The 25,831-nt window shown below is 37.7% G+C and overlaps 1 protein-coding gene and 1 non-coding gene across 2 annotated transcripts; one reads left to right on the forward strand and one right to left on the reverse strand.

The window, feature by feature from the left end:
- Positions 1-50: 50 nt before the first annotated feature.
- On the forward strand, positions 51-25,034 carry QRSL1 (glutaminyl-tRNA amidotransferase subunit QRSL1). Its single transcript, XM_045843751.1, has 11 exons — positions 51-187; positions 8,083-8,242; positions 8,561-8,659; positions 9,733-9,829; positions 12,348-12,524; positions 16,034-16,209; positions 16,298-16,410; positions 18,240-18,432; positions 18,944-19,061; positions 22,031-22,236; positions 24,788-25,034. Exons 1-11 carry the CDS (start codon positions 164-166, stop codon positions 25,006-25,008), a joined length of 1,584 nt encoding a protein of 527 aa, XP_045699707.1. The 5' UTR covers positions 51-163; the 3' UTR covers positions 25,009-25,034.
- LOC123822295 lies at positions 3,958-4,084 on the reverse strand. Its single transcript, XR_006786266.1, has one exon. It is a non-coding gene; the product is annotated as a small nucleolar RNA SNORA63 (small nucleolar RNA).
- Positions 25,035-25,831: the final 797 nt, after the last annotated feature.

Consider the following 25,831-nt stretch of genomic DNA (forward strand, 5'->3'; position numbering starts at 1 on the left):
AGATCATTTCCTCGGGCTGCAATCCGACCAATGGAAGTACTCCGTGCTGAAAGGTTCAATGACAAGCAAAGATGGCTGCGCCCATGTGGTACCGGTAGCAGCTTGACCTTTTTTTTCCTTCTTGTCACCTGGCCCCGGTAGTGGCAGGCTGGACACCAGGACCATGCTGGGTCGGACCCTCCGAGAAGTGAGTGAAATTAGCTGCGGAGGGCCCAGGGAGGTCGGAAACATTCGCGGAGTCCGTGGACTTGGAGTCCCAGGGCCTGACCACCTAACTCGGTCAGCCTGGTCGCCTCCTTCCCTGGAACTGTTTGGGGTTTTGACCTGTGGTTCTTTAGGTTGTGTTGCTCATACCGGTTCTGGAGTTACAACCTCAGCAGGGGAGACTTCTGTACCGCGGAGCTGTAGGGTGGAAGTGTACACCGGCTTCTCAATTACGTTTGCTCAAGCTGGTTCAGGCCCCGATGCTCTTAAAGGGGTTCTGTCGTATAAGAGGGATTGTGCTGATTCCCTTCCGCCTCTCTTCTATTCTCGACACTCATTTAATGCAGTTGTAAGGAGCCCAGACACTTTGTCCCTTGCAAAAATCAAATTAGTGATTTTGGCTCCGTCTCTCCCCCCTAAAATACTAATTTTCTAGGCTTCAACTATCACTAAGATACCAGTGAATCTTTTACACTCGTCTCACTTTCCTGTCATTTTGTAATTCTAGGCGATGTTTGTGAATTTCTTCTGGACATCTCTTACAAATGTCCCATAAGCACTTCAAACTCAATTTAACCAAAGTTGACTTCATCATTTTAACAGGACCACCTCTTACCCCCTAACCTTCATCTTAAAACAAAATCTGACTTCTCAATTCTTAATGGTCTCTTGTTAATGGGACATCTGTTATCCTACTTGCGCTTAGATTATTCTTCAACTATAATATCCAATAAATCACTAACCCTTGTTAACTCTGTCTTGAAATTATGTCTGGAATGTGTCTGGCAGCTTTAGCGCTGCTGTTAGGGTTTTTAACTCACGTCTTTGTGCTTCCTGGCCTCCATCTCTCAACTTTTATAACTGTCTGAAAGCCCACTGCTCTCAGTATCACCTCTGGCCCTTGTTGAAACTAAGCTGTGTCCCACTGAGGCAGATCTGTGTGGGAGGGCCCAGAGTATATGGTTTAACCAAGGCTCCAGGTGATTCTGCTGTTAAGAAGAGGTTGAGGACCTACCCTGCCTTCTATATTCCCCTGGAGAGTCTTTTCTCCCACCTGGCAACCTTTTAGAAAGCTATTAATTTTGAGAACTTTTGAAGTCCACTAGCTTTAAATAATAAACAGTTCTTTCCCCAAATAATTGTTGTTTTACCATTTTAATTGCATCTGGCCTTTACTGTCAGTAAGGAATTCTATTTGTTCTTTTTTTAAAAAACTGAGAACTTGTCTTAAAATGAAATACAACGGAAAAAACATGGTATTTTCTTTTTCTATTCTTTTTCCCTTCAGCTCCGCCTTTTTTTTGTGCCACCTCTTCCTCATGTTATTGAGTGAGCCATCATGAGAAACAACTTTCAGGGGAACTGACCCCACAGGCAGTCAAGAGGTTGCCTTGGCATGATTGCTTTCACTTAATCACCCTAACAATTATTTGTTTGTTGATATGTGCAAAACATTATTTTGTGGTTATATTCCGAACCCAGAATATATCTTATGCCCATACTGTATTTTCTCCACATCATTGTATCATTGCCCCAAATTCTACCAATTAGAGAATAATTTGGTACACATTCTATTTTAAATATGTAAAGATGCCTGGAAGGCTGAAAGATTTATTCATTCATTGTTGTAAATGATAATAGTTCAGTCAAATTACTCTCTTTCATCACACTCTAGTTGAGATAAACGATTGAAGAAAGGAAACATTTGCTGGAGAGGAAATTAAAGGGAAGGGCTAGAAATTGAGTTTTTTAAGCAATTTGGGAAACCTAGGTGGAGGAATCCTTGGGAGGAAGAACTAAAAAGAGTTGTAGTGCCAAATAGGAGGTAAAACTCCTATTTGTGAATTTCACCCAGGTGCATTGAGGAAGGGGAGGAGTCTACTTCTACCTTCCTTTTTTTGACACAACCACACTGTTTCTAGGAACCAGACACCAGGCCAATATTATTAATCCAGTGCACTTCTTTGGGGGGGGGGGGGGGGGGATAGGGATCTAGCCTAACATTTCATTATTGTTCTGTTGGAAAATTGATTCCAGATTTTAAATAACTCAGTTATTCATTCATTCAGCTAGTATTTGTTGAACACCTCTGTGTTGCAGACCCTGAGGATTAGCGTTAAAGACAGACAGAAGCTCCTGCCCTTGTGATACCTACACTATTGTGGGATTTCAGGCATTAAATAAGCTTTTTTAAGTAAACAATACAATTTCATGTAGTATTAAGTACTATGAAGAGAGATTAAGCAGGCTACAGTGTGAGAACTAATTGAAGGAGGTGGATGTTTTAGCTAGGAGTTGGGGTACTGGTCAGGGAAGGTTTCTCTGACTTTTGGGTGATATTTAATAGAACCCCAAAGGATATGAAGTGTGAGCCCTGGGAAGATCTGGGAGAACAGTGTTTCAGGCAGAGAAAACAATATGTGCAAATACTCTGAAGCAAGAGCAGGACTGACATGTTCAAGGTATAGTAAGAAATCCAACATACCCAGAGGGGTAGAGATGAGGTTAGAGAGATTAGCAGGAGCCAGATCATGGAGAACCTTTTAGGCCACAGTAAGAAGTATGGGTTTCACTCTGAAAAGTTATGAGTTAGTAGACATGATCTTGTTTAAAATGTAAAAAGCTCCTCAGGCTACTGTTAAAGATTATGGCCTATAGGAAAGCAAGTGAGGAAGAATGAAGACCAATTAGAAGGCTCTTGCATTGGCAGATGAGTGCAGCATGAATATGGTGGTGGGAGTAGAAGTAATGTGAAGTGGATATTGCTTTTTAATTTAGGGCTTACCAACAGATTGGGATACAGAGTTTAAGGGAAGGAGAAGAATTAAGGAAGATGCTTCAGTTTTGGGCCTGGGCAATTGGGAAAATGGTAACATTTATCAAGATTGGAGAGACTAATGGGAGCATGTTTGAGATTAGATGGTTATCAAAATTTCTCTTCTGGACATGGTAATTTTGAGATGCTTTCTAGGTAGTCCACGTGAAGATGTCAGTTAAGCAGGTGGATGTAGGAGTATGGAGATCTAGAAAGAGGCTAGGTATGAGGCTATAAATTATCCAGCATATAGAAGATAATTAAAGATACATGACTAGATGAGATCACCTGGGAAGTTGAGTAGAAGGTCTAAAACTTTCCAACATTTAGAGGTCAGCATTTAGGGAGCAGAACCAGCAGAAGACACTTGAGGGAATGTCCAGTAAGGCAAGAGGAAAACCAGGAGGGCTTGGTGTCCTGAAATACACCAAGAAGTGCTTCAAGGAGAGAGTAATCTCTTACATAGAGTACTGTGCTGAACTGAGCAGTAACTACTGGATTTAGGAAGGTGCAGGTTGCTGGTGACCTTGGCATGCTGCTTTTTGGAACAGTGGAGACAGGAGCATGAATGTTAAATGAGCTTGTTAAAGACAGTACCAGTCAACTGCACACTCAGCTTTCAAGGGCTCTTCTATACTTTGAGCATTTATCCAGACATCTTTTTAAAGGTTTTGTTTATTTATTTTTAGAGAGAGAGGGAGATAAACATTGATATGAGAGAGAAACATCAATCGGTTGCCTCTCTTACATGCCCACCCAGGGCCAAAGCTGCATTCCAGGCATATAGCCTGACCAGGAATTGAGCTGGAGGCCTTTCGGTTTGTGGGATGACACCCAACCAACTGAGCCACACTGGTCAGGGCAAAACCTTTATTTATTTATTTATTTGTTTGTTTATTTATTTATTTATTTATTTTTATTATTATTATTTTTTACAAATGTTTGAGACCAAGTATCTCTGTCTTGTTATGAAATTGTGCTAGACAGAGATAGTTATGCATCAATTGTTTTAAGCATGGGGAACAACAATAAAACACTTCAGTTGTATCATAACAGTACCTGCATGCAAAACCTTTTTTTAAAGACAGTTCTCCAACGTGCTCTTTGTAAAGTTAATAAAATATGTTCTCCACTTTGTTAAGGAGGAGTAAATGCCATCACCCCTGCGTAGAGAATTGTGGAGTATAGTGGTCCAAAGCACGGGCTCTGGAAACAAGATCAGTCTTTGGTTGAATTCCAGCTCTGCCATTTTCTAGCTATGTGACTTTAAGCTGAAACTTTATTAATTTATCTTGAAAATAGAAATAATAATATCAGCCCCTTAGTGTAGAGGTAAAGAGTAAATGAAATATAAAGCATCTAGGATAATACTTAGGATTAAATGCTATTATTAACACTAATTTTGTTACAGGGACAAAATTACTAGGTTATATGTATTTATAATTTTCTTTGCCTTTGGTTTCAAGAAGAGTGGTTTCCTGAGGAAGATTTCTTAATTTTTCCAAGAAAGTATGTTACTACTTTTTATTGCTGCACAATTTGTATCCAGGGGTGTCCAACCTTTTGGCATCTCTGGGCCACACTGGAGGAAGAATTGTCTTGGGCCACACATTAAATACACTGCAACATGTAGTCACAAATACAATCTCATGATGTTTTAAGTAAATTTACAATTTTGTGTTAGGTCGCATAGCCATCCTGAGATGCACATAGCCCATGAGCCACAGGCTGGACACCCCCCAGTACTATAAACTTTTCAACTAAAATTAACACAGTCTTACACACACATACACACACAATCTTAACATCTCAGTTTTGTGAGTCAGGAGTCCAGGAAGGTAGTAGCTGGGGTCTCTGCTTAGAGTCTCCCAAGACTGAAACCAAAGTGTCAGCCAGGACTGTGGTTTCATCTTAAGTCTCAGGGTCCTCACTGGTTGTTGGCAGAATCTGTTTCCTTGCTGTTTTAGAATGAAGGTTTCCATTTTCTTGCTGACTATGGGGGCAGTAGAGTAAATGAGCTTAAGGGACAGGAACTGTGGGATAACCAGAATTGAGGTTCAGAGGTAAGACAGATACCGGTAATGATGTAGTCAGCTGTGACCATGTGAGTTGGTCACGAGTGAGGTGAAGGAAAAGCTTATGTGAAGTGCAGTCAAGAACTGGAAGGCCAGGTGTCAGTGCACATGACTTGAGTTTGAATTAGTCAAAAATAGCAACAGGAGCCATAGTAAAGCTATGCTGCTGAAATCTTCAATGAATGAAAAGGAGTAGTAGGGAGACTTGGTGTAGGTCTGTGCTACATCAATGAGGGGACTATAATCACCTCCAAGGTCTGTGCTTCAGGTGAGCTGAGGTGTTGACAGTAGAAGGAAGAGAAAGGCATTAGGACATAGGAGGATGTCTGACTGCACATTCTTTGCTCTTCTGGACTCTGGTACATGGTAGGTAGGAGCTGAAACAGCCATCCCTTGAGAAAGTTGCAGGAGAAGCAATGGCCTCAAGGAAAAGCCTAGTTTCCTTTAGAGGAAAGAAGTACCAGAGAGAATTCTTTTTTTAACAGAAAGTTTTATATTGGGTTGGCCAAAAAATCCATTACATTTTTTTTCTGTACAATAGCCCTACTAGTGCTTAGTTATCTTCATCTTCATTCCACACAATTTTGTTAGATTGTATTGTGACATCTGCATTGTATGCATATATCAACATGCATTTTTTTAAAAAAACTAATCAAAATTGGTAAATTTTTGTGCAGCCATTTTATTATTGAAGATGGAAGAAAACATGCAACGTTTTTGGCTATTTATGCATTATTATTTCCATTAAGGTAAAAAGGCAACTGAAACTCAAAAAAGACTTGTGCAGTGTATGGAGAAGGTGCTGTTACTGATCGAACGTGTCAAAAGTGGTTTGTGAAGTTTCTTGGTACTACTGACATTTTGGCCAAATAATTCTTTGCTGTGGGGCTGTCTTATGCATTAGAAGATGTTTAGCAGCACCCTTGGCATCTACCAACTAGAAGCCAATAGTGGAAGATGGCTGACATACTCAAAATATCCAAATCAATAGTTATTGATGAAAATGAAAAATGTCTCTTTTATTTTATGGAAAAAATATAATGGATTTTTGACCAACACAATATTTGATTTCATCCTGTATTCAGATATGACATCTTTAGTTTTGTCTTAGGAGAGCTGAACTATTTATATCTCATATTCCTTATGCTCAATCCATTCTAGCTCATTAGCATCTTTGTTTACATTTCTCCTCTCCAGTTCCCTTGCTGATTTTCTCAAATCTGGATTTCCTAAAAATGGCCCTAACGAAGATTAGCACCATGTCAAGTGAGTGCTTCTAGGCGATCTCACTTCCTTCAGCTGTCACTCCTTTCCTCTTATTCTCATACTAGCTGACTAGTCAGAAAGTGGCTTAGGGATAGTGGGCATTAGGGTAGTTGGGGCAAAGAAGGAGAGGAAGTGGCAGACATAATTTCCCTAATTTTTACAACTTTTCCACGGGATAGGCCTGCCTATATAGATAGTTCTCTGTCTCTAGCTTTGAGTGTTTGATTCTTCTGACTCTCTTGTACCCAGCCTACCACTTTCTCCCTTCTTCTCACTCCATGTTTATAGTGCTTGAGTACACTGCTGTCTTTTTATTTCTCTCCAGCTCTTTTCTTAGAGTTCATATTTCCTACAAACCATTGAACAGAAATCTCTCTTCTTGCTTGTCACTAGCTTACCTCCTTTAAGTCAAGCCCTGCTGCTTCTTCCCATCCCTGTGTCACTCCCCCGACTTCCACATGGCAGTCCCTTCCTCCTCTTGTCCATCAGCATTAGGCCCTCTCAGTGGCCTATTCCCACAGCCTGTCTCATGTAAAACCCTCAGCCCTAAGTACACTACTGCTTTGATGATTTATTCAACAGCTGAGAGCAGATCATTTGCAGATTTTCCTTCAAATGCAAACTCCTGTTGCTTGATGTATTTAGGACATGTGAAAATAGAGCCAACTTAGAGGACAAATTAAGCTTCTACTAGTGCAGACAGAAATGGTGAAGGAGCTTATGTTAAAAAATTATCTCTGCCCTTTACTATTTGTGTGACTTTAGACAAATCCCTTAACCTCTCTGATTTTCAGTTTTTTCCTCTCTAAAATAAGGTTAATAATACCTAACTTCTGTGGTGTTTTAAGGGTTAAGTGAAAAAATAATGCATGTAAAGCCAACAACAGTGCCTGGCTCTTGATAAATACTCAATAAAGATTCTTTCCCATCCCCCTCATCTCTGAACTCCCATTTTATCCAACAATTTTTTTCATATCATCCCCAAAGATTTGGTATTGTCTTTGACTCTTTGTCATTCCTTTATCTTACCTGGTAACTATGCATAGTGACTGCTACTCCAGGAAGTATTAAATAATTATCACTTCACCTCGGGCTTCACTTACTATTATTATACAGGTTCTGGTCACTTGAGTACAGTTTATTTTAATGCTTTCTTTACCAGTCTTCATAATACAGCAAAGACAGGATTTCAGAAAAGTTTGTTTGCCTTTGAATCCATATTTTCTAAACATTTCTCTCAATGTATAATGGCTTTTGCTTAATTTCTACAATAGACATAAAGATCTATTTAATAAAGAGTATTTATTCAGAGCCATAAAATCCTGCATTGCCTTGTCTAGTTCATTTCTCCTCTTTACTGACTGCCTGTGTTGCAGCTAAGCTGCTCTCTGTGCACACAGTCTACCTTCGCCCGTGCTGGACCTGTCTATCCCCTGGCCAGGGCGGTCTGCCTAAACCATTGCTCTCATGTATTCAAGCCTGACTCAGAAACGAAGTTGCTTAGCTTGGCCTGTGACTGTGTATCCTCCAACCCATCCTCAAGCTGATGGAGTCGTTGCCCTGGCTCACTGCACTAAGTGTAGAGTCAATAGGTTCTTTTGGTTTTGAATCCAAGCCTTATTTCAAAATCTTATTCTTAACCACTCTGTTTGCCTACCTCAGTGTAATATTTGAAACTGGTGCTGACTCAGCAAAGGGTTTTTTGAATTGTGTATATTACAGGTTTCTGCGGCACTGAAACAAGGCCAAATTACTCCAACTGAACTCTGTCAGAAATGTCTCGCCCTTATCAAGAAGACCAAGTTTCTAAATGCGTACATTACTGTATCAGAGGAGGTGGCCTTAAGGCAAGCTGAAGAATCAGAGGAAAGGTATAAGAAAGGTAAATTACTTTGAATTATAGTTAATTGTTATATCCTCAGAGAAAGAGGTTAATTGAATGTAGCAGTCTCCATTTAGCAAGTAAATCTTTTCACATTAGACATTCCCTTATTTAAAGAACTTGCCATGAGGTATAATGAAAATGAAGCGATTTGACATATGATGCTTTATGGTGTCCAACTGCAATAATTTTTAACATGGATTTTATTTCTGAAGAAGTATCTTACCAAGAACCTCTAGTTATTATAACAACTAGTATTAATGTGTTATTATATCTTGAACTAAATACATCTTCTGTTCTTTTGACCTTTTAACACAGGTCACTCACTGGGGGAGTTAGATGGGATTCCTGTCGCGGTAAAAGACAACTTCAGTACATCTGGCATTGAGACCACCTGTGCATCAAACATGCTGAAAGGTAAATTTTAACTGCTCACAGCATCAATAGTCTTATAAAAATAAGAATTCTTTCAGTTTCAATTAAAGATAAGATACTAAAGCACCAAGATATTCTCAGACTAATTATATTATCTCAGACTAACCTCAGACTAGCAAAGGAGATGCTTAGAGTAGAACATTACCTTTTCACTGTTTGCTCTTTCAGAATGCAAAATTATCCTCTAGAGGTAAGCCAGCTTAGTGGGTGGGTCTTATTTGGGAAGCTTTAGACTCAGCAGATCGCCACCAACACACTAAGTCCTTCTAACTCCCACTCACTGATGATACGGGAGTAAGGACAAGGTGGCTGTCGTCCACCCTCTCTGGAGGACGGAGTGAGGGTTCGTTAGCGTCTGCTGTCCTGCTTTTCATTTTCTGACTCCTCTACCTCTTGTGTTGTTATACTTCCCTGAGCTGAGTATTGTATTGCTTGGTTTTATTCTTCACAGTTTAGTAAATCAAAAAGGAATCGTGTTTATCAAGATGTTTGGATCCCAGGAAGAAAATGAGATGGGAAAGGGTTATTTGGAAAACTGCAGACTAAGAGCAGTGTTCTGAGGGGTGTGCCTCGGGCTCCTCAGACAGGGGCACTGCTTTTCATTGTTTTGGAATATACACTAGATAGAGAAAATTTATTACGTATAAGTCAATAAAAATGTATTTCTGACTGGAAATGGATAGAGATTACTGTGTTATAGCTTTATCTGAGAAGAAAAAGTCAAGTACAATGAGCAGAAACAGGATTTGTGATTAGTTTCAAATGAACTGGGTACCTCTCTGACTGTAATACAGTATTTTGCAATATTAACTGTTAAAATCAATGCTTTTAGATTATAAAATAGTGAATATATAACCTGTCTTTGGAAAACATAACAGTTATCAGTACAAAAGATTAACTTTTGGAATAAAGTACAACCTACCAGTCAAATTAGGAATAATTAGCATGTGTTAATACAAATTGCTTAATTGAAAAGTAAAATCATATTTCTTTAATACAATTTACGTGTTCACTGTTTCCTTTCCTATAATAAAAATAACTGAATTTTTCTTTAGGTTACATACCACCTTATAATGCCACAGTAGTTCAGAAGTTGTTAGACCAGGGAGCTCTGCTCATGGGGAAAACAAACTTAGATGAGTTTGCCATGGGGTAAGTAAAATTGGAATTCTCTTTCCTTGTATCTTTCATCTGTGTCTTTAATTTCTTCTGTAGAAAAGTAGTGGGATGATTTTTTTAAGATTCTAATGCCAGTTTCTCAGTCCCTCTGTGAGATTATGTTCTGCTGTCTAATAACTATATGGTCATATCTTGTTTTGGTTTTAGTTTATATTTCCCTGATAACTGATAATGTTAAACATCACATATTTTGTCACCTGTATGTCTAAAGAACCTATTCAAATCTTTTGCCTTCCACCCATTTTTTTAATTGGGTGGTTTGTCTTATTAAGTTGTAAGAGTTCTTTTATATATCCTGGGTTCAAGTCCATTACCATACAGATGATTTGAAACTATTTTCTCCAAATCTCTGGCTTGTCTTTTCATTGCCTTGGCACTTAGTAAATACATGTTGAATGGATTAATCCATGGACGTAAGCTCAAACATAGGTTGTATGGACATTGCCTTGAATAGCTGATCAAAATGAGTGTCATCGGTGAGGGTGAAGTGAACATTGTGTACCTCCAGATGGGGTCCCGGAGAGGAACACACCATCATCTGTGCGATTTTCCAGCGGAGGCTATATAACTGAAAGTAATAACAAGAAAACAAAAGACAAATCTGAAAGGAGAACCCTTCTATTAAATGTCAATTTCAAGAAACAAAGAAAGGCCGTGAAAATGTTCCAGATTAAAAGAGGCTAAAAAACATAAAACCTAAAATTTACAGAAGAAAACAGGAGAAAATCTTTGTGACCTTAAGTTAGGTAAAGATTTCTTAGGACATATAAGGTACAGTTTGTAAAATGAAAAATTGATAGATTGTACTTCGTTAAAATTAGTAACTTCTGTATTTTGAAATATACTGTTTAAAAATAGAATAACAAGCTACAGACTGAGAGAAAATATTTGCAACACATGTATCTGAGAAAGAACTGGTACCCAGTATATACAGAACCTTTCCCAACTTAGGAATAAGAAGACAGCTCATTTTTTTTATCCTTACCCAAGGATATATTTATTGATTTTAGAGAGAGAGGAAGAGGGTAGAGAGTAAAAGAGAGACAGAAACATCACTATGAGAGAGAACCATTGATTGGTTGCCTCCCATATGCGCCCCAACCAGGGATCAAACCCACAACCCTGGGTGCATGGGATGACACTCCAAACAACTGAGCCACCTGTCCAGGAAACAGTTTAGTTTTTTTTAATAGGTGAAATATGTAAGCAGACATTTCATTAAAGAAGATATACAGTTGGCAAATATACACATAAAAAATGCTTGGCATTAATCATTAGGGAAATGCAAATTAAAAGCACAATAAGATGCACCTATTAAAATGGCTTAAAAGATGACAGTATCAAGTGCTGAGAAGGATGCAGAGTGATTGGGTTTCTTATACCGTGCTGGTAGGGAATTCAAAATGGAATAGCCACTTTGGAAAATGGTTTGGCGGTGACTTCTAAAGGTAAACATGCACCTACCATATGACCCAGCAGTCTCAGTCCCTGGTATTTGCCCAAGAGATGAAGACGCATGTTTACACAACAGAACTGGCTAGGGCCTTTCAGTGCAATACTTACTGAGGTTTTATTAAAATTGCTGAGAGCCAGAAATAACTCAATGTTCATTGGCTGGTGAATGATTTAAAAAGTGAAAAAAAAAGAGGCTTAAGAGACGATGATAACTAAATGCAGTACTTGACTCTAGACCTGAGAGGGCATAAAGCGCTATAAAGGACATTATTGGATCAGCTGACAAGATTGGGTTATGTGCATTACATTAGGTAAACATTTCCTATTTATGTTAAATTCACTGAGATTGATAACTGTACTTGGACTGTATAAGAGATTATCCTTAGCCTTAGGAAATACATACTGAACACATACTGGAGTGTTTAGGGGTAAAGAGCCATGACAATATAATGTACCCGTAAATGGTTCAGGAGAAAAATAAAACAGTGTGTGAGCACACAAATGATACAACAGATGAGGTAGGATGTTAACAATAAGCAAATATGGGTAAAGGGTGCAAGTGCTTTCTATACTATTTTTATTTTTGTAATTTTTCTATAAGATTGAAATTATTTCAAAGTTTTAATGTTATTAGCGTTCCACTTACCATGCTTTTCTTAAAACTTCTGATTAAAAGAGAGATTCCTTCAAAAGACCTTTTACTATTAACTGTTCAAATGTTTGTGACAGTCTTCAACTAGAAGTCCTTAATTTACAAAGAAAATCATCTTAAGCTGAATTAGGTGATCAGTTGGGATAAAACCTTCGTTTCTCAGCAGACTAGTTTTCTCTACTTTCTATCATAAATGCTCTTACTCTCCACCTTCCACCTCCTCACCCATCTAATTAAAGAAGGCTATATCTAAGCAGGTTTCCTACCTATTCCAATTCAGTTTACAGTGGATTATACAGTGTCAGAAGCAAAATAATCAGGAGATGAAATTTTCACATAAAATGAAAGCTTCATTAAGTATATTGTTTCACTTCTTCATCTCAGGTCTGGGAGCACAGATGGTATATTCGGACCAGTTAAAAACCCGTGGAGTTATTCAAAGCAGTACAGAGAAAAGAGAAAGCAGAAGCCCCATGGTGAGACTGAGGATTCAAATTGGCTTATAACGGGAGGAAGCTCAGGAGGGAGTGCAGCAGCGGTATCAGCGTTCACATGCTTTGCGTAAGATGTTTTTTCCATCTGTGCTTCGAAACCCAACCTAATACAAATGGTCATAAACTATAGGCAAAACCCAACAATTGATAAGTTCACACCTTGGTATTTTTGTTTCTTTTTAGTGAGTCATTTGTGTTCATTGGTATATCAAAATTTTATCTTAAGAATACACTCAGCTATACACTTATGTGCATTTTATAGATAAGCCTTAAGATAACATTTAAAGTCTTCCTGTTCTCTTAAAAACCAAGATTTCTGGGTCTGCAGAATAAACCAGTCAGCATAAGTGGACTTCATTGAATTTCATTTTTTAAATAATTTATTTGGGTGTCTGCTTACTGATTGTACAAATATTTAGAGACTAACAGTACCATGGCTTTAGCTGAATGCTACTGAGTTAAATTGTTAACTGTGGTTTACCCTTCAGCTAATTCTGACTTTAGTCAAAAAGAAAAAGAAAAAAGAAAAGGTGCTCCTAATATGTATCAATAGGATATTTAAAATAGTGTTTTCACAATCAGCAACTAAAAATGTGTATCAGTAAGTAAAGGTTTTTCAAGTTTGTGGAGAGCTGATCTGTAAACTGTCATACTTTATATTTTGAAAAGCATCAATCATGCTTCATGTCTGCAGTCCCATTTGTAAAGCATTTCTTAACCACCTACAGAAGAGTAAATAAATACTGCTGTTATTACATTTATCTCTCCTTAATTATCCACTGAAAGTAAACTCTTTTAGTGGCATTGCAGGCAATAAATTATTTATGATTTTTAAAGCTACGGAGGTTTAGACTCTACAGATTTTTTTTTTGTTTCCCTGAAATCTTGTTAACAAGTAAAACCATTTCATCTCTGTGAGGTTTTGTAGTGCTGCATTAATATTAATGAGAGTTCCGGTAAGTTAGGACTGCCAGATTAGGTGCTCTTTCCTATCTGCATCACCCCACGTAGTGCTCATCTTTCTGCATGGGCTTTGAGAAGATGGCATTTTGACACGTAATTCCCATGGAAATGTAAGTTTTACTTGTACATAGCCATCAGTGAGTCCTAATAAGAAAATGTATCCTTTTAGAAATTGTAAAAGCAACAGTCTGATTTTGTGGCTCAGATGGACTTGGTAAGAAAAGCAATCTGATTTGCATTTTCTGTACAACACAAGGGCCACGTGACTGGTAGGAGCCTTGTCCAAGCCAGAGCTTCCCTCTGGGTGCAGTCAGGAGCAGCACAGACCCAGAGCAACTCCAGATTGAGTGGGTCCCCAACTGTCAAGTGCTCTGCTTTGTTCCCCGCCACCCACCTTTTGATTCAGTCCTTCTAGAACAGTTGGGAAAATGGGAAAATTCTTGGAATACTCTGCATCACTAAAAAGAATGAGCTAGAGCACTAATGGCATGGAAAGATGTCCCAGATACACTGTTAAGTGGAAAACAAGTTGGAAAATAGTATGTGTAGTATGCCCTTATTTTTATTAAAAGTAATAATTGTATAGGTATATACAGGGTGGGGAAAAATAAGTTTAAAGTTGTGAATACACAAAACAGATTTTCTTTTATTATTTATTAATTATTATATTATTTTCCATATGAACAACTGTAAACCTACTTTTGTCCCACCCTGTATGTTAGTTGCATCGAAATGTCTGGATGAATGTATATCAAAATTAATCACTAGATTTTTATGGGGGTAATAATTATGAGAGAAATTTTACTTTATAAATATTATATAGTCATAGAATATTTTAACTTTTGTAGTAAGCATGTGCACCTTTCTAATCAGAAAAACCTTTTTTTCTGAAACAGTTTTTTAAATGTTTTTAATTTTTAGTTGTAAAACATACATAACATAATTTACCTTCTTAACCATTTTAAAAATATACATGTTTATTGATTTGAGAGAGAGAGAGAGAGAGAAGCATCAGTTGGTTGCCTCCTGTGTACACCATGACCAGGAATCGAACCCCCAGCCAGGGCCATCTTAACTTTTTTTTTTAATTAAATATCTTTTTAAAATAAAGATTTTTATTGATCGATTTGACAGAGAGGAGAAAGGAGGGAGAAAGAAAGGGAGAGAAATATGGATGTGAGAGAGAACCATCGACTGGTTGCCTCTTGTAAGCACCCAGACCAGGGAACAGAGCCACAACCCAGGCAGACGTCCTGACTGGGATTCAAGCCAACCACCTTTTGCTTTGCAGGACAACGCCCAACCGAGTTACACCGGCCAAGGCCATCTTAACCGTTTCTAAGTATACAGTTCAGTAGTATTAAATACATTCACACTGTTGTGCAGCGAATCTCCAGAACTTTTTCATTGGCAAAACCAAAACTCTGTGCTTATTAAACAACAGCTTCCCATTTGCCTGCCCCCCTCCAGCCCCACCAAAAGCTCCTCGTAATCACTCTTCTGCTTTCTGTCTCTATAAATGTCACTGCTCTAAGTGTCCAGTGTAAGTGAAATTGGGCAGTTTTTGTTATTGACTTATTTCACGTAGCATCAAGTCCTCAAGGTTAGTTTTGGTGGTGGTTTTTGTTTGTTTGTTTGTTTTGTTTTTTTAAAGAAAAATATATACTCAGTGGGTAACTGGACAAAGCAATGAACAGATACTTCATAGTGGGTAATGCAAATGCAAATACAAATTAATGTGAAAATTGTTTTAAAATACACACTAACAAAGCTTTTTAGTTATCACTTTAACTGTATTTAAGAACTGCTAATACTCAGTGAAACATAATGAAACATTAAACACAATCTGATTGACTTTAGTTGGCAATATAAATTGACATAACCTTTTTGATGAGTAATTTGACAGTGTATATTAAGAACTTATAATAATAGGCAGACTCTTTGGCCATTAACTCTGCTGCTTAGAAGCTAACCTAAAAAATAAGCAGACATATGGGCAAAGATTTATGTTTAAAGGTGTTTATTACAAAGTAATTTATTATGCAATATTATCCTAGTTGGCAACAACATGATGTTTCAGTAAATTAAAATACATTTCTATCCGTGATTCAAAATGGGATAGCAGAAGGTCCATATCTGAATTTCTGGGAAGGGTGTGCTTAGTTGGTAAAAGCAGAATATAAAATTGCCATTTAAGGAAGGTATAAGATTTGTATGTATATTGATAAGAGAATGTACTTTAAAATATTTGATAGAGTGTAATACATATTTCAAATTTTCAGTAATTTTAATGACATAATAAAAGGCTCATGATAAGCCAAAAAGAAATTGAAATGTGTGATTATACAACAACCTGAACTATGAAAGAGAAATGCATTTTAAAAAAGACTGGATGTTAAATGCCAAATGTTAACAGTGTTTGCCTCAGGATGGTGGGATATTTTGTTACCTCTTACCCTTTTCTATATCTTAAGAATTCTCTGAGATGAGTATGTTTTACTTTTGCATAATCAGGGGAAAATACATTTTAAAGATATTCATTTAAAAAGGTAGATTCCAAATGTAATTAGAGATGATGTCATTCTTCTAAAGAAAATTCCATTTAAATTTCAGGGCTTTAGGATCTGATACAGGAGGATCGACCAGAAACCCAGCTGCCCACTGTGGGGTGGTCGGTTTAAAACCAAGCTACGGCCTGGTCTCTCGTCATGGTCTCATTCCCCTGGTGAATTCAATGGATGTGCCTGGAATCTTAACCAGATGCGTGGATGATGCCGCAGTTGTGTTGGGTATTTATACAATTCCATGCAGTTTTAAAATATTACAGTTTCGCTGTAAAACAATGTGTCTGTCACTCACAAGTATTTTTCTTTACAGGTGTACTGGCTGGGCATGACTGCAGAGACTCGACCACTGTACAAGATCCTGTTACACCACTTACGCTGCCCAACCTGACGGATGTGAGCAAACTCTGCATAGGAATTCCAAAGGTAGCTCTTCCCTTTCACTACTTTACAAAAAATACTGTCAAGTCAAATACAGAGCATCGATTTGGGAAACAGACTGGTTGGGTTTGAATCCCTGCTCTGCCACTTCTGTTAGCTGTGTGACCTGAGCACGTGGTCTAATCTCTCTAAGCTCAGTTTCCAATCTGTAAAATGGGGATAATAACAGTGTTGATTTCAGAGAGTGCTGAGGTTTGAATTTAGATAATCATCATGGGCATGTAGCATGTGTTGTACAGCATGGTGACTCTAGTTAATAATACTGTACTGCATATTTGAAAGTAGCTAAGAGAGTAGATCTTAAAAGTTCTCACCACAAGAAAAAACTAGTGTGACAGATGTTAACTAGACTTACTGTGTTCATCATTTCTTAACACATACAAGTATTGAATCATGTTGTACACCTGGAACTAGTATAATAACATTGTGTGGTATATCAGTTACAACTCAATAAAAATAATTAGACAGTCATGCTAAGCAAGGGTCTGTAAGAGTCTTCTGTAAAGGTTCAATTACTAAATATTTTAGGCTTTGTGGGCCATGCAGTCTTTGTCATAACTACGTAACTCTGCCACAGCATTGTGAAACAGCCATAGACCATATGTAAACAAAATAATGTGGCTGTGTTCTAATAAAACTTTATTTTCAAAAATAGCTGGCAAGTCACATCTGACTGATGGGCCATAGTTCATTAATCCCTGCTGTAAAAGGCATAGCTCTGAGATGTATTTTGCATAGTAAAGGATCAATAAATGTCACCGATATTATTATTATGATTAGTATTACTATTACCTTTATTACAGTAGCAAATGAGTAATTCATACATGAAAGTAAATATATTAAATTACTGACCTTTCCTTTTTTTTTTAATTTTAAGCTTGGCAGTAATTTTTCGGGTAATTTTTTGTTATGGGAGACTGTCCTATACATTGTCAGATGTTCAGCAGCATTACTGCCTCTACCCCTAGAGGTAGCAACCCCACCACACCATGCCCCCACCACACCACACCCCCATAACCAGAAATGTCTGCACACGCTATCAGTGTCCCCTGGTTAAGAGGAAGAGCATATAAATGCCCTCAGTTGAGACCATTGCTTTAGAGAAATACTACTTTCTTTAAAATCTTCTATTAAGGTAATAGCTGTGTCTTCTTTTAAGAATTTAGAGAGAGCATAGGTTGTAGAAACAGACCACAGACCTACTTTGGAATCCTAGATCCTCTGTTTCCCTGCTATGTAATATTAGTAAAGTCACTTTACTTCTCTACTCTCAATATTTTGCATTAATAAATGAAAGATAATGCCTACATCATAGGATTGTTAAAAGCATTAAAGTAGAAAACCTTCGAAAAAGCGTCCAGCAGAGTGCCTGGTATATAGTGAACATTTAACAAATACAGGGTCTGGCAGAAGCAAGGCATGCTTGAGTGTGGTTGTAGGGTAATAATATGGGTGTAATAATTTATAGTTTTAATTTGAACGTTTCACCTAAAATGTCATATGCTGTGCTTGAGTGTGGTATTGTTATGTTACAGAATTGCATGCTTATGATGTTGTAATAAAAAAGGGGCGTTATTTGTGCCAGACCCTGTATAATTTCCTGAACCAAGTCTGTAACACTGTTACGTCTGGCCCGTACCTAGTACGGTGTTTGTCATGCCGTGAACACTCTGAAATTGGTTCAGTCTTCCTGGCAACCTCCTGGCAGCTTAATCACATTTGCTAATGTATTGCCGACGGTCCTGGAGTACAATTTTTTGTAAGTTGTCTATACAGATATTCTAATTCCTGTTTTTTTAACTTTTTCCAATAAGGAATACCTTGTACCAGAATTATCAAGTGAAGTACAATCTCTTTGGTCCAAAGCTGCTAAACTCTTTGAGTCCGAGGGGGCCAAAGTAATTGAAGTGTCCCTGCCCCACACCAGGTATTCGATTGTCTGCTACCACGTGTTGTGTACATCGGAAGTGGCGTCGAACATGGCAAGATTTGACGGGCTAGAATATGGTAAGATGGCTGTGTTTTGGATTTTTAAGGTAGTTGTCTCAACATTTAAAAGATTCCCTTATTAGTGGGGAAAAAATGATTACCCAAGATAATAATAATAATGATTTAAAGAAGTAAATCAGTGAATCTTTTGTTATTTTAGCATTATACTTACACTATTCATCACTGATACCTCTGTTTGGTTCAGCTTTCTAGACCAAATATCTTGAAGGGACAGTAGCTTATCTTTGTATTCTGTGTCTAATATAGTGCTTAGCACATAGTAAATGCTCAGTAAACATTTCAATGAATGAACGAACGAATGAACAGATGAAGGAATGAACAAATGACGTTTCCCTCTTGGTTGTTTTCTTCTCTCTCCTTGATTCCTGACTGGTCAGTCTGTCACAAGGAAAATAAAGAAGTAAAGGCAGTCTCCCACAATTTGAGCATTGGTCAGAAATGTGAATCTAAGTGTGCTTTTCAGCCAAACTTCCTTTTCAAGTAATGTTGATCTCTTTTTTGTTTTCAGGTCACAGGTGTGACATTAACGTGTCTACTGAAGCCATGTATGCCGCAACCAGGCGAGAAGGCTTTAATGATGTGGTGAGAGGAAGAATTCTCTCAGGAAACTTTTTCTTATTAAAAGAGTAAGACAATTAGTTTAGGAATTTTCCCCTTTCTTAAAAACTCAATGGTAAAGTAGTAGCAGGTCCTGTGACCTGCTAAACTTTAGATATTTGCTAAAGAAGCAAAATCCTATGACTTGAATTAGAAATCATAATTTAAGGTCTATTTATGGTACTTTTGGTTCCTGATTATTCAGAAACAAACAAAAAATAATTGATGTTCTATTTAAATGATTAATACAGACTAAGTAGGAAGCCCTGAAGGGCTTTGGCCTCATTAAGTGTCCTCTATTATTGCCACATTGGCTTATTGCTGTTAGAGCCTTAAGTAGGAGCTTACATTGAAAAATTTAGTAAATCAACTTACTTTTTCCTTTTATTTTATTTATACACGTGTGTGTATGTGTGTGTGTGTGTGTGTGTGTGTGTGTGTGTGTCTGTCTGTTTGCTCCCAGAAAGAGTCTGACTGGCAAACTATGGTTGTCAGAGCTGGGGGGAACGGGGAGATATTGGTCAAAGGTACAGATTTCCAGTGATAAGACGCCTAAGTTCTGGGATCTAATGTACAGCATAGTTACTGCAGTTAACAATACTGTATTATATACCTGAAAGATGCTGAGGGAGTGGATCTAAAATGTTCTCACCACACTCAAGCAAACCCTCGAGGTCTGTGTGCTGCTTTCTCCCATTCAATACTCTGCACTGGCAAATTGTGGCCCTGAACTTCTGATCTAGTTCTCTTTAACTGAGGACCCCCTCCCCTCACCCCTAAACTCTGTTTAGTTTCCTCCTCTCAAGGCTGAGGCCTGAAAACTGCCTCCAGGCATTGGTCTGCCGCAGTCAGTTGAAGGGCTTCACTTGCTTCCCTTCTCTCAGAGCTCCCTCTCCTGAAAGCCTGTTGTCTAAGGCCTGAAAGTATTGGTTTCATTTTGTCTTGTTTTCTAGGTGTTTCATATGGCAGGGTAAGTCCCATTCCTATTACTGCACCATTGATGGAAGCACAAGTACTGCTTTTGAACCATTTTTAAAGGAGGAAGAAATTTAATAGAAAACAGAAGTATTTGACCCTGGCTGGTGTGGCTCAGTGGATTGAGTCCCAGCCTGCAAAGCAAAGGGTGGCCAGTTCCATTCTCAGTCAGGGCACATGCCTGGGTTGCGGGCCAGCTCCCCAGTAACGGGTGCGTGAGAGGTAACCACACACTGATGTTTCTCTCCCTCTCCTTCTCCCTCCCTCCCTTCCCCTCTCTCTATAAATAAATAAAAATATATATTTTTTAAAAAAGAAAGAAAAATACAAGTATTTGTTCTTTTATAAAATTCAGGTTTGGGAAATTCTGTTAATATGTTATTTAAGCTATAAACTTTTATTATTGTTTCAATTACAGATATGCCTGCATTCATCTCTGTATTTAGAATCTGTGGTTAAATGATAGTAAGGATATCTCTTATTTCTATAGTATTCTTTTAGAGTAAAAAAGAATCCACATTTTTAATTTATTATATTTGGTCTGCAGTAAGCCTGGAGTTGTGACACTCATTTTTACCCATGAGGAAATTGAAGTTAGAATAGATAGTACTTTTGCTAGCCTTCATTAGTAGCTTCAGGAGGATTGAAAGAGCATTTTATTTTTCTCTTTCTTTGCATGATTGACTTATAGTAACACCTACATCTGGCTAATTCATTAATCTTTTCAGTAAAGTATCTTTTCTTGAATTACGTGTTTCCATCCTGGGCCATGCCTGTCCATAAACACAGGGTTGCAAAAACAGCATACTTCCCCCACTTTCTTTTTTTATCTTTTTCTTTTTAAATCTTTGTTGTATTTTTTTCCCATTACCATTTAGTTCCCTTATACCCCTCTCCCCCCAGCAGTCACCACACTGTTGCCCATGTCCATGAGTTCTTTTTCCTTTTTGCTCAGTCCCTCTACCCACTGACCTCCCCCCATCCAACAGCTGTCATTCTGCTCTCCATCTATGAGTCTGTCTCTATTTTCCTTGTTAGTTCAGTTTGTTCATTAGATTCCACATACAAATGAAACCATATAGTATTTTTCTTTCTCTGACTGGCTTGTTTCACTCAGCATAATGTGCTTCAGCCCCATCCATACTGTCACAGAGGGTAAAATTTTTTTCTTTTTTATGGTGGAGTAGTATTCCATTACGTAAATGTCCCATAGTTGTTTTATCCACTCATTTACTGATAGGCACTTGGGCTGCTTCCATATCTTGGCAATTGTAAATAACACTGCATTGAACATAGGGGTGGTTATGTTCTTTCAAATTAGTCTTCTGGGTCCCTTCAGATATAATCCCAGAAGAGGGATCACTGAGATGAAAGGCAGATCCATTTTTAATTTTTTCAGGTGTCTCCATACTGCTTTCCACAGTAGCTGCACCAGTCTGCATTCCCACCGGCAGTGGAAAAGGGCTCCCCTTTCTCCCCATCCTCGACAGCACTTGCTGTTTGTTGTTTCCAGAGCCTGTTTCCTAGTGTTTAATTCTGATGGCATGTTAGAATTTTGCAAAACTTCAGAATCCTTATAATAACTAGTTATAGTATAGATGAAATAAGACATTATAATAGAAAGAGGATTGGAATGAGCCTGCAGGGGCCCAGGTCTAGTCCTTCCTCTATCCACTGCCAGTCTCTGTAACCTTTGCAAAATCATTTACTTACTATACTTGGCATTCCTCACCTGAAAATGAATGTTCTGGTTTAATGGTGTCCCTAGAAGTGTTAATATTTTGTGATTATATATTCAGAATTGTGTCAAGTAGTGAGTTCTGATTGATTAAATTCCAGATCTATAAATTTTGTATAACATCGCAGTTGAAGAAAAGTCATTTTTATGTGTCATGAGGTATCTACGTGGTGCCTGCTCATGAAGGCTGAGAACCCAGTGAGTCTTTAGCAAGCCTTATGTATGAGAATCGTTCAAATAAATAATAAAAAGCCCTTAAAATAGCACCTGTTTTTTTTCCCACAGAAACTATGAGAATTACTTTGTCAAAGCACAAAAAGTGAGACGACTCATTGCTAATGATTTTGTGAACGTTTTTAACTCCGGAGTGGATGTCTTGCTCACTCCCACCACTCTGAGTGAGGCGGTGCCGTACGTGGAGTTCATCAAAGAGGACAACAGAACCCGAAGTGCCCAGGATGACATTTTCACTCAGGCTGTAAACATGGCAGGTGAGGATTCCTCCAGACCATTCTGGTCTTCTTCTACCTCTTAGGTAGGCACCCTGGTCTTCAAGTTAGGTTCTAGCTAGATCGTTTCCTAAAAGCAATTGCTGGTCCTTCTGGAATGCTTAGAAAAGTGTGTGCCCATGTGTCAGTGTGTGTGGTAGGCCCCCACATGCTTGTATTCACTACACACATGTATTCAGAATCAGTCCACTAAGCAGCGTATTTTTTAACTTTTATTTAAAAATTTTTCAAGCCTACAGAAAAGTTGAAAAGTAGTATAATGAATACCTGTATGCCCTTTGCCTGGATTCATCCCTTTTAACATTTTGTCTCATTTGCTGTTTCCTTTATTCCTTTTTTCTCTCTCCATCTTTCTCTGCACATACACACACATATGCACACATGTGCACACATATATATGCACACCCACACTCACTGTTTTTTAGCTGAAAATTTGAAAGTTTCAACATCATGACACTTCACCTTTATCATGAATCTTTTAAGAATACATTCTCCTATATAATGACAATTCCTTGATCACTCCTCAGAAAACTAATATAAATACAGCACTTTGACAAATATAGTCCACATTTAAATGTTCCCATTTTTAATTTAAATAATTAAATTTTCTGAATTTAAATTCTCAGTTATACCAAAAATATCTTTTATAAGTTGTTTTTCCCCTGATATATATATATATATATATATATTTTTTTATAATATCTTCTTGAATACCCCCAGTTCTCTATGTTTTCTTAGAACTGCATCAGACTGTATTATAATTTTTATTCCAATCATCAAACTTAATGTAGACCACCCAAGAGGAAATGGAAGGTCTATTGTACTCACCTCTACTTTTGCTTACTGTGTTTCTCTCTTCCTGACGCATCAGGATTCTTTGTTTTATTATATCCTTTCTGTTCAAAGAAATTCCCTTAGCCATTCCTTCATGGTAGGTCTGCTGGCAACTAATTCTCTTTGCTTGCTTGCTTTTCATTTTTAAAGATTGTTTTTACTACATACAGGATTCTGTTTTGACATTTCTTTTATTTAGACTTAAAAATTGTTGCGCTACTTTCTTCTGGCCTGCTTAGTTTCTGATCAGAAACCACCCCCCCACACACACACCTTTTAAGGTTTTTGTTTTAGTGACATTGACTTTCTGGAAGAGTGTAGTTCACTTGTCCTGTAGGATGTCCCACCCATAGTCTGGATTGTCAGGTTGCTTCCTCGTGATTGAGTTGAGTTAAACATGTATGACAGAAATACTGCATACCTTCCTATCACAAAACAGTAACACTAATTTGTTCCACTTTTGGAAATTAAGTTGAACCCTTGGTTAGGAAGTGACTGCAGATGTTCTCCTTGTAAAGTTACGGTTTTTCCTTTTATCAGTTATAAGCTATAAGTTGAGACCATGTGAATATTTATTCCCCAATAAACTTGAACCCAGTGTTAGCATCCATTGATGCTTCTTGCCTGAATTATCACCTAGAGAATTATAATATGCTGCTTTTATATCATTCCTTCTATACATATTAGCTAGCAGTCTTCTCTAAATAATAGCTTTCCTTTTTGAATTCAATGTATTATAAGCAATTGCTATCATTATTGTTTTGGGGGACCAAATTGTCCCAGGTTTTGTCAACAGAAGCCCCTTCAGATTGCATGTGTCCTTTAGACCTGTCCCCATTAATTTTGAAAAACTTCTTTATTTTATGGCATCATAGTACGTCCCAAGACCTTATACATTTCCTGCCCCAAACCAGGAATTAAAACTGCCATGAGCAGCCCTGGCTGGCATAGCTCAGTGGATTGAGCACAGGCTACAAACCAAAGCATTGCAGGTTCGATTCCCAGTCAGGGCTCATTCCTGGGTTGCAGGCCAGGTCCCCAGTGGGGGCCACATGAGAAGCAACCACACATTGATGTTACACTCTCTCTTTTGCTCCCTCCCTTCCCCTCCCTAATAAATAAATAAATAAAATCTTTTAAAAAACTGCCATGAGCTACTATTTTATCTAACAAATTGGAGAAATTCATAAGTTCAACATTTACACTCTATTGGCAAGGCTGTAAAAAAGAAAAACAACTCATTTTGCTGATGGGAGTTCAAAATAATACAACTATTTTGGAGGGGAATTTGGCATTATCTAATTACATATTTATTTATCCTTTGATGAAGCAATCCTCTTTGTCTGAGAAACTTTCAAGAATACCAAAAAACAAGGTGATTCACTAGGGCATAGTGTGAAGTGGCTAAGTACTGAAAATAGCCTAAATGCCCAACCGTAGAAGAATGGTTGGACAAGTTATGGTAAACCCACATAATGAAATAATATGCAGCTATAAAAAGGAAGGAAGACATTCCTGATCACAGTGATTTTCAACATACACTTAACAAAGGAAGGTACAGAAGCATGTATATCATATAATTTTTGTAGTTTTTTAAACCTTTTTCTGTCATGGACCTACTAGCACTGGAAAGTGGAAGGGGTCTCAGCTTCTTAGGATGGAAAATTAATCAACTAATGGGTTTCTTTCCTTCACTCAGGATTGCCAGCAGTGAGTGTCCCTATGGCCCTCTCAAACCAAGGGTTGCCAATAGGACTACAGTTTATTGGACGTGCATTTTGTGACCAGCAGCTTCTTACAATTGCCAAATGGTTTGAAAAACAAGTACAATTTCCTGTTATTCAACTTCAAGAAACAATGGATGATTGTTCATCAGTCTTTGAAAATGAAAAGTTAACTTCTGTTTCTCTAAAACAGTAGTGATAAATGTATCATGCAAATTAAAATGACTTAAAGGTTTTATATTCTAGAAAAGTCAAGTGATATTGCTAAATTCTTGTAACTTGGTTCATTGTCAACATAATCATTCCTTGGAATCACTTTTTAAAATTCTTGTGATATAGTTAATTATAAATAACTTGCCAGCATTTATTAAGCATCTGCTAAGCACCAAGTACAGGATTTCTACAATAGCACAAGACACATGTTCCTGAAAAACGATACATTTTGCAAAAATGTTCACCAAAAAGAACAGAACTAAACAAGACAAGCCCAAAGAGGCTGAAACTAAGCTACACCATAATTAAAATGCAAAAGGTTAAAGACAGAGAATCTTAAAAGCAGCAAGAGAAAAGCAGTTAGTTACCTACAATGGAGCATCCATAAGACTGTCAGCTGATTTCTCAAAAGAAACTTTGCAGGTTAAAAGGGACTGGCAAGAAATATTCAAAGTGATGACAAGCAAGGACCTACAACCAAGATTACCCAGCAAAGCTATCATTTAGAATCAAAGGGCAGATAAAGAGCTTCCCAGACAAGAAAAAGCTAAAGGAGTTCACCACCAAACCAGTATTATATGAAATGTTCCAGGATCATCTTTAAGAAGATGATCAAAAATATGAACAATAAAAATTGCAATAAATATTTATCTATCAATAATTGAATCTAAAAAGCAAAATAAATAAGCAAAATAGAAACAGAATCATAGATACAGAGAATGTTTTGATTGTTGCCAGATGGGAGGGGGTCGGAGGGATAGGCAAAAAAGGTGAAGGGATTAAGAAGTACAAATTTGTATTTACAG

The sequence above is a fragment of the Phyllostomus hastatus genome, unplaced genomic scaffold (assembly GCF_019186645.2).
Source record: "Phyllostomus hastatus isolate PE091 unplaced genomic scaffold, TTU_PhHast_1.1 phas_contig_40, whole genome shotgun sequence".
NCBI classification, from domain to species: domain Eukaryota; kingdom Metazoa; phylum Chordata; class Mammalia; order Chiroptera; family Phyllostomidae; genus Phyllostomus; species Phyllostomus hastatus.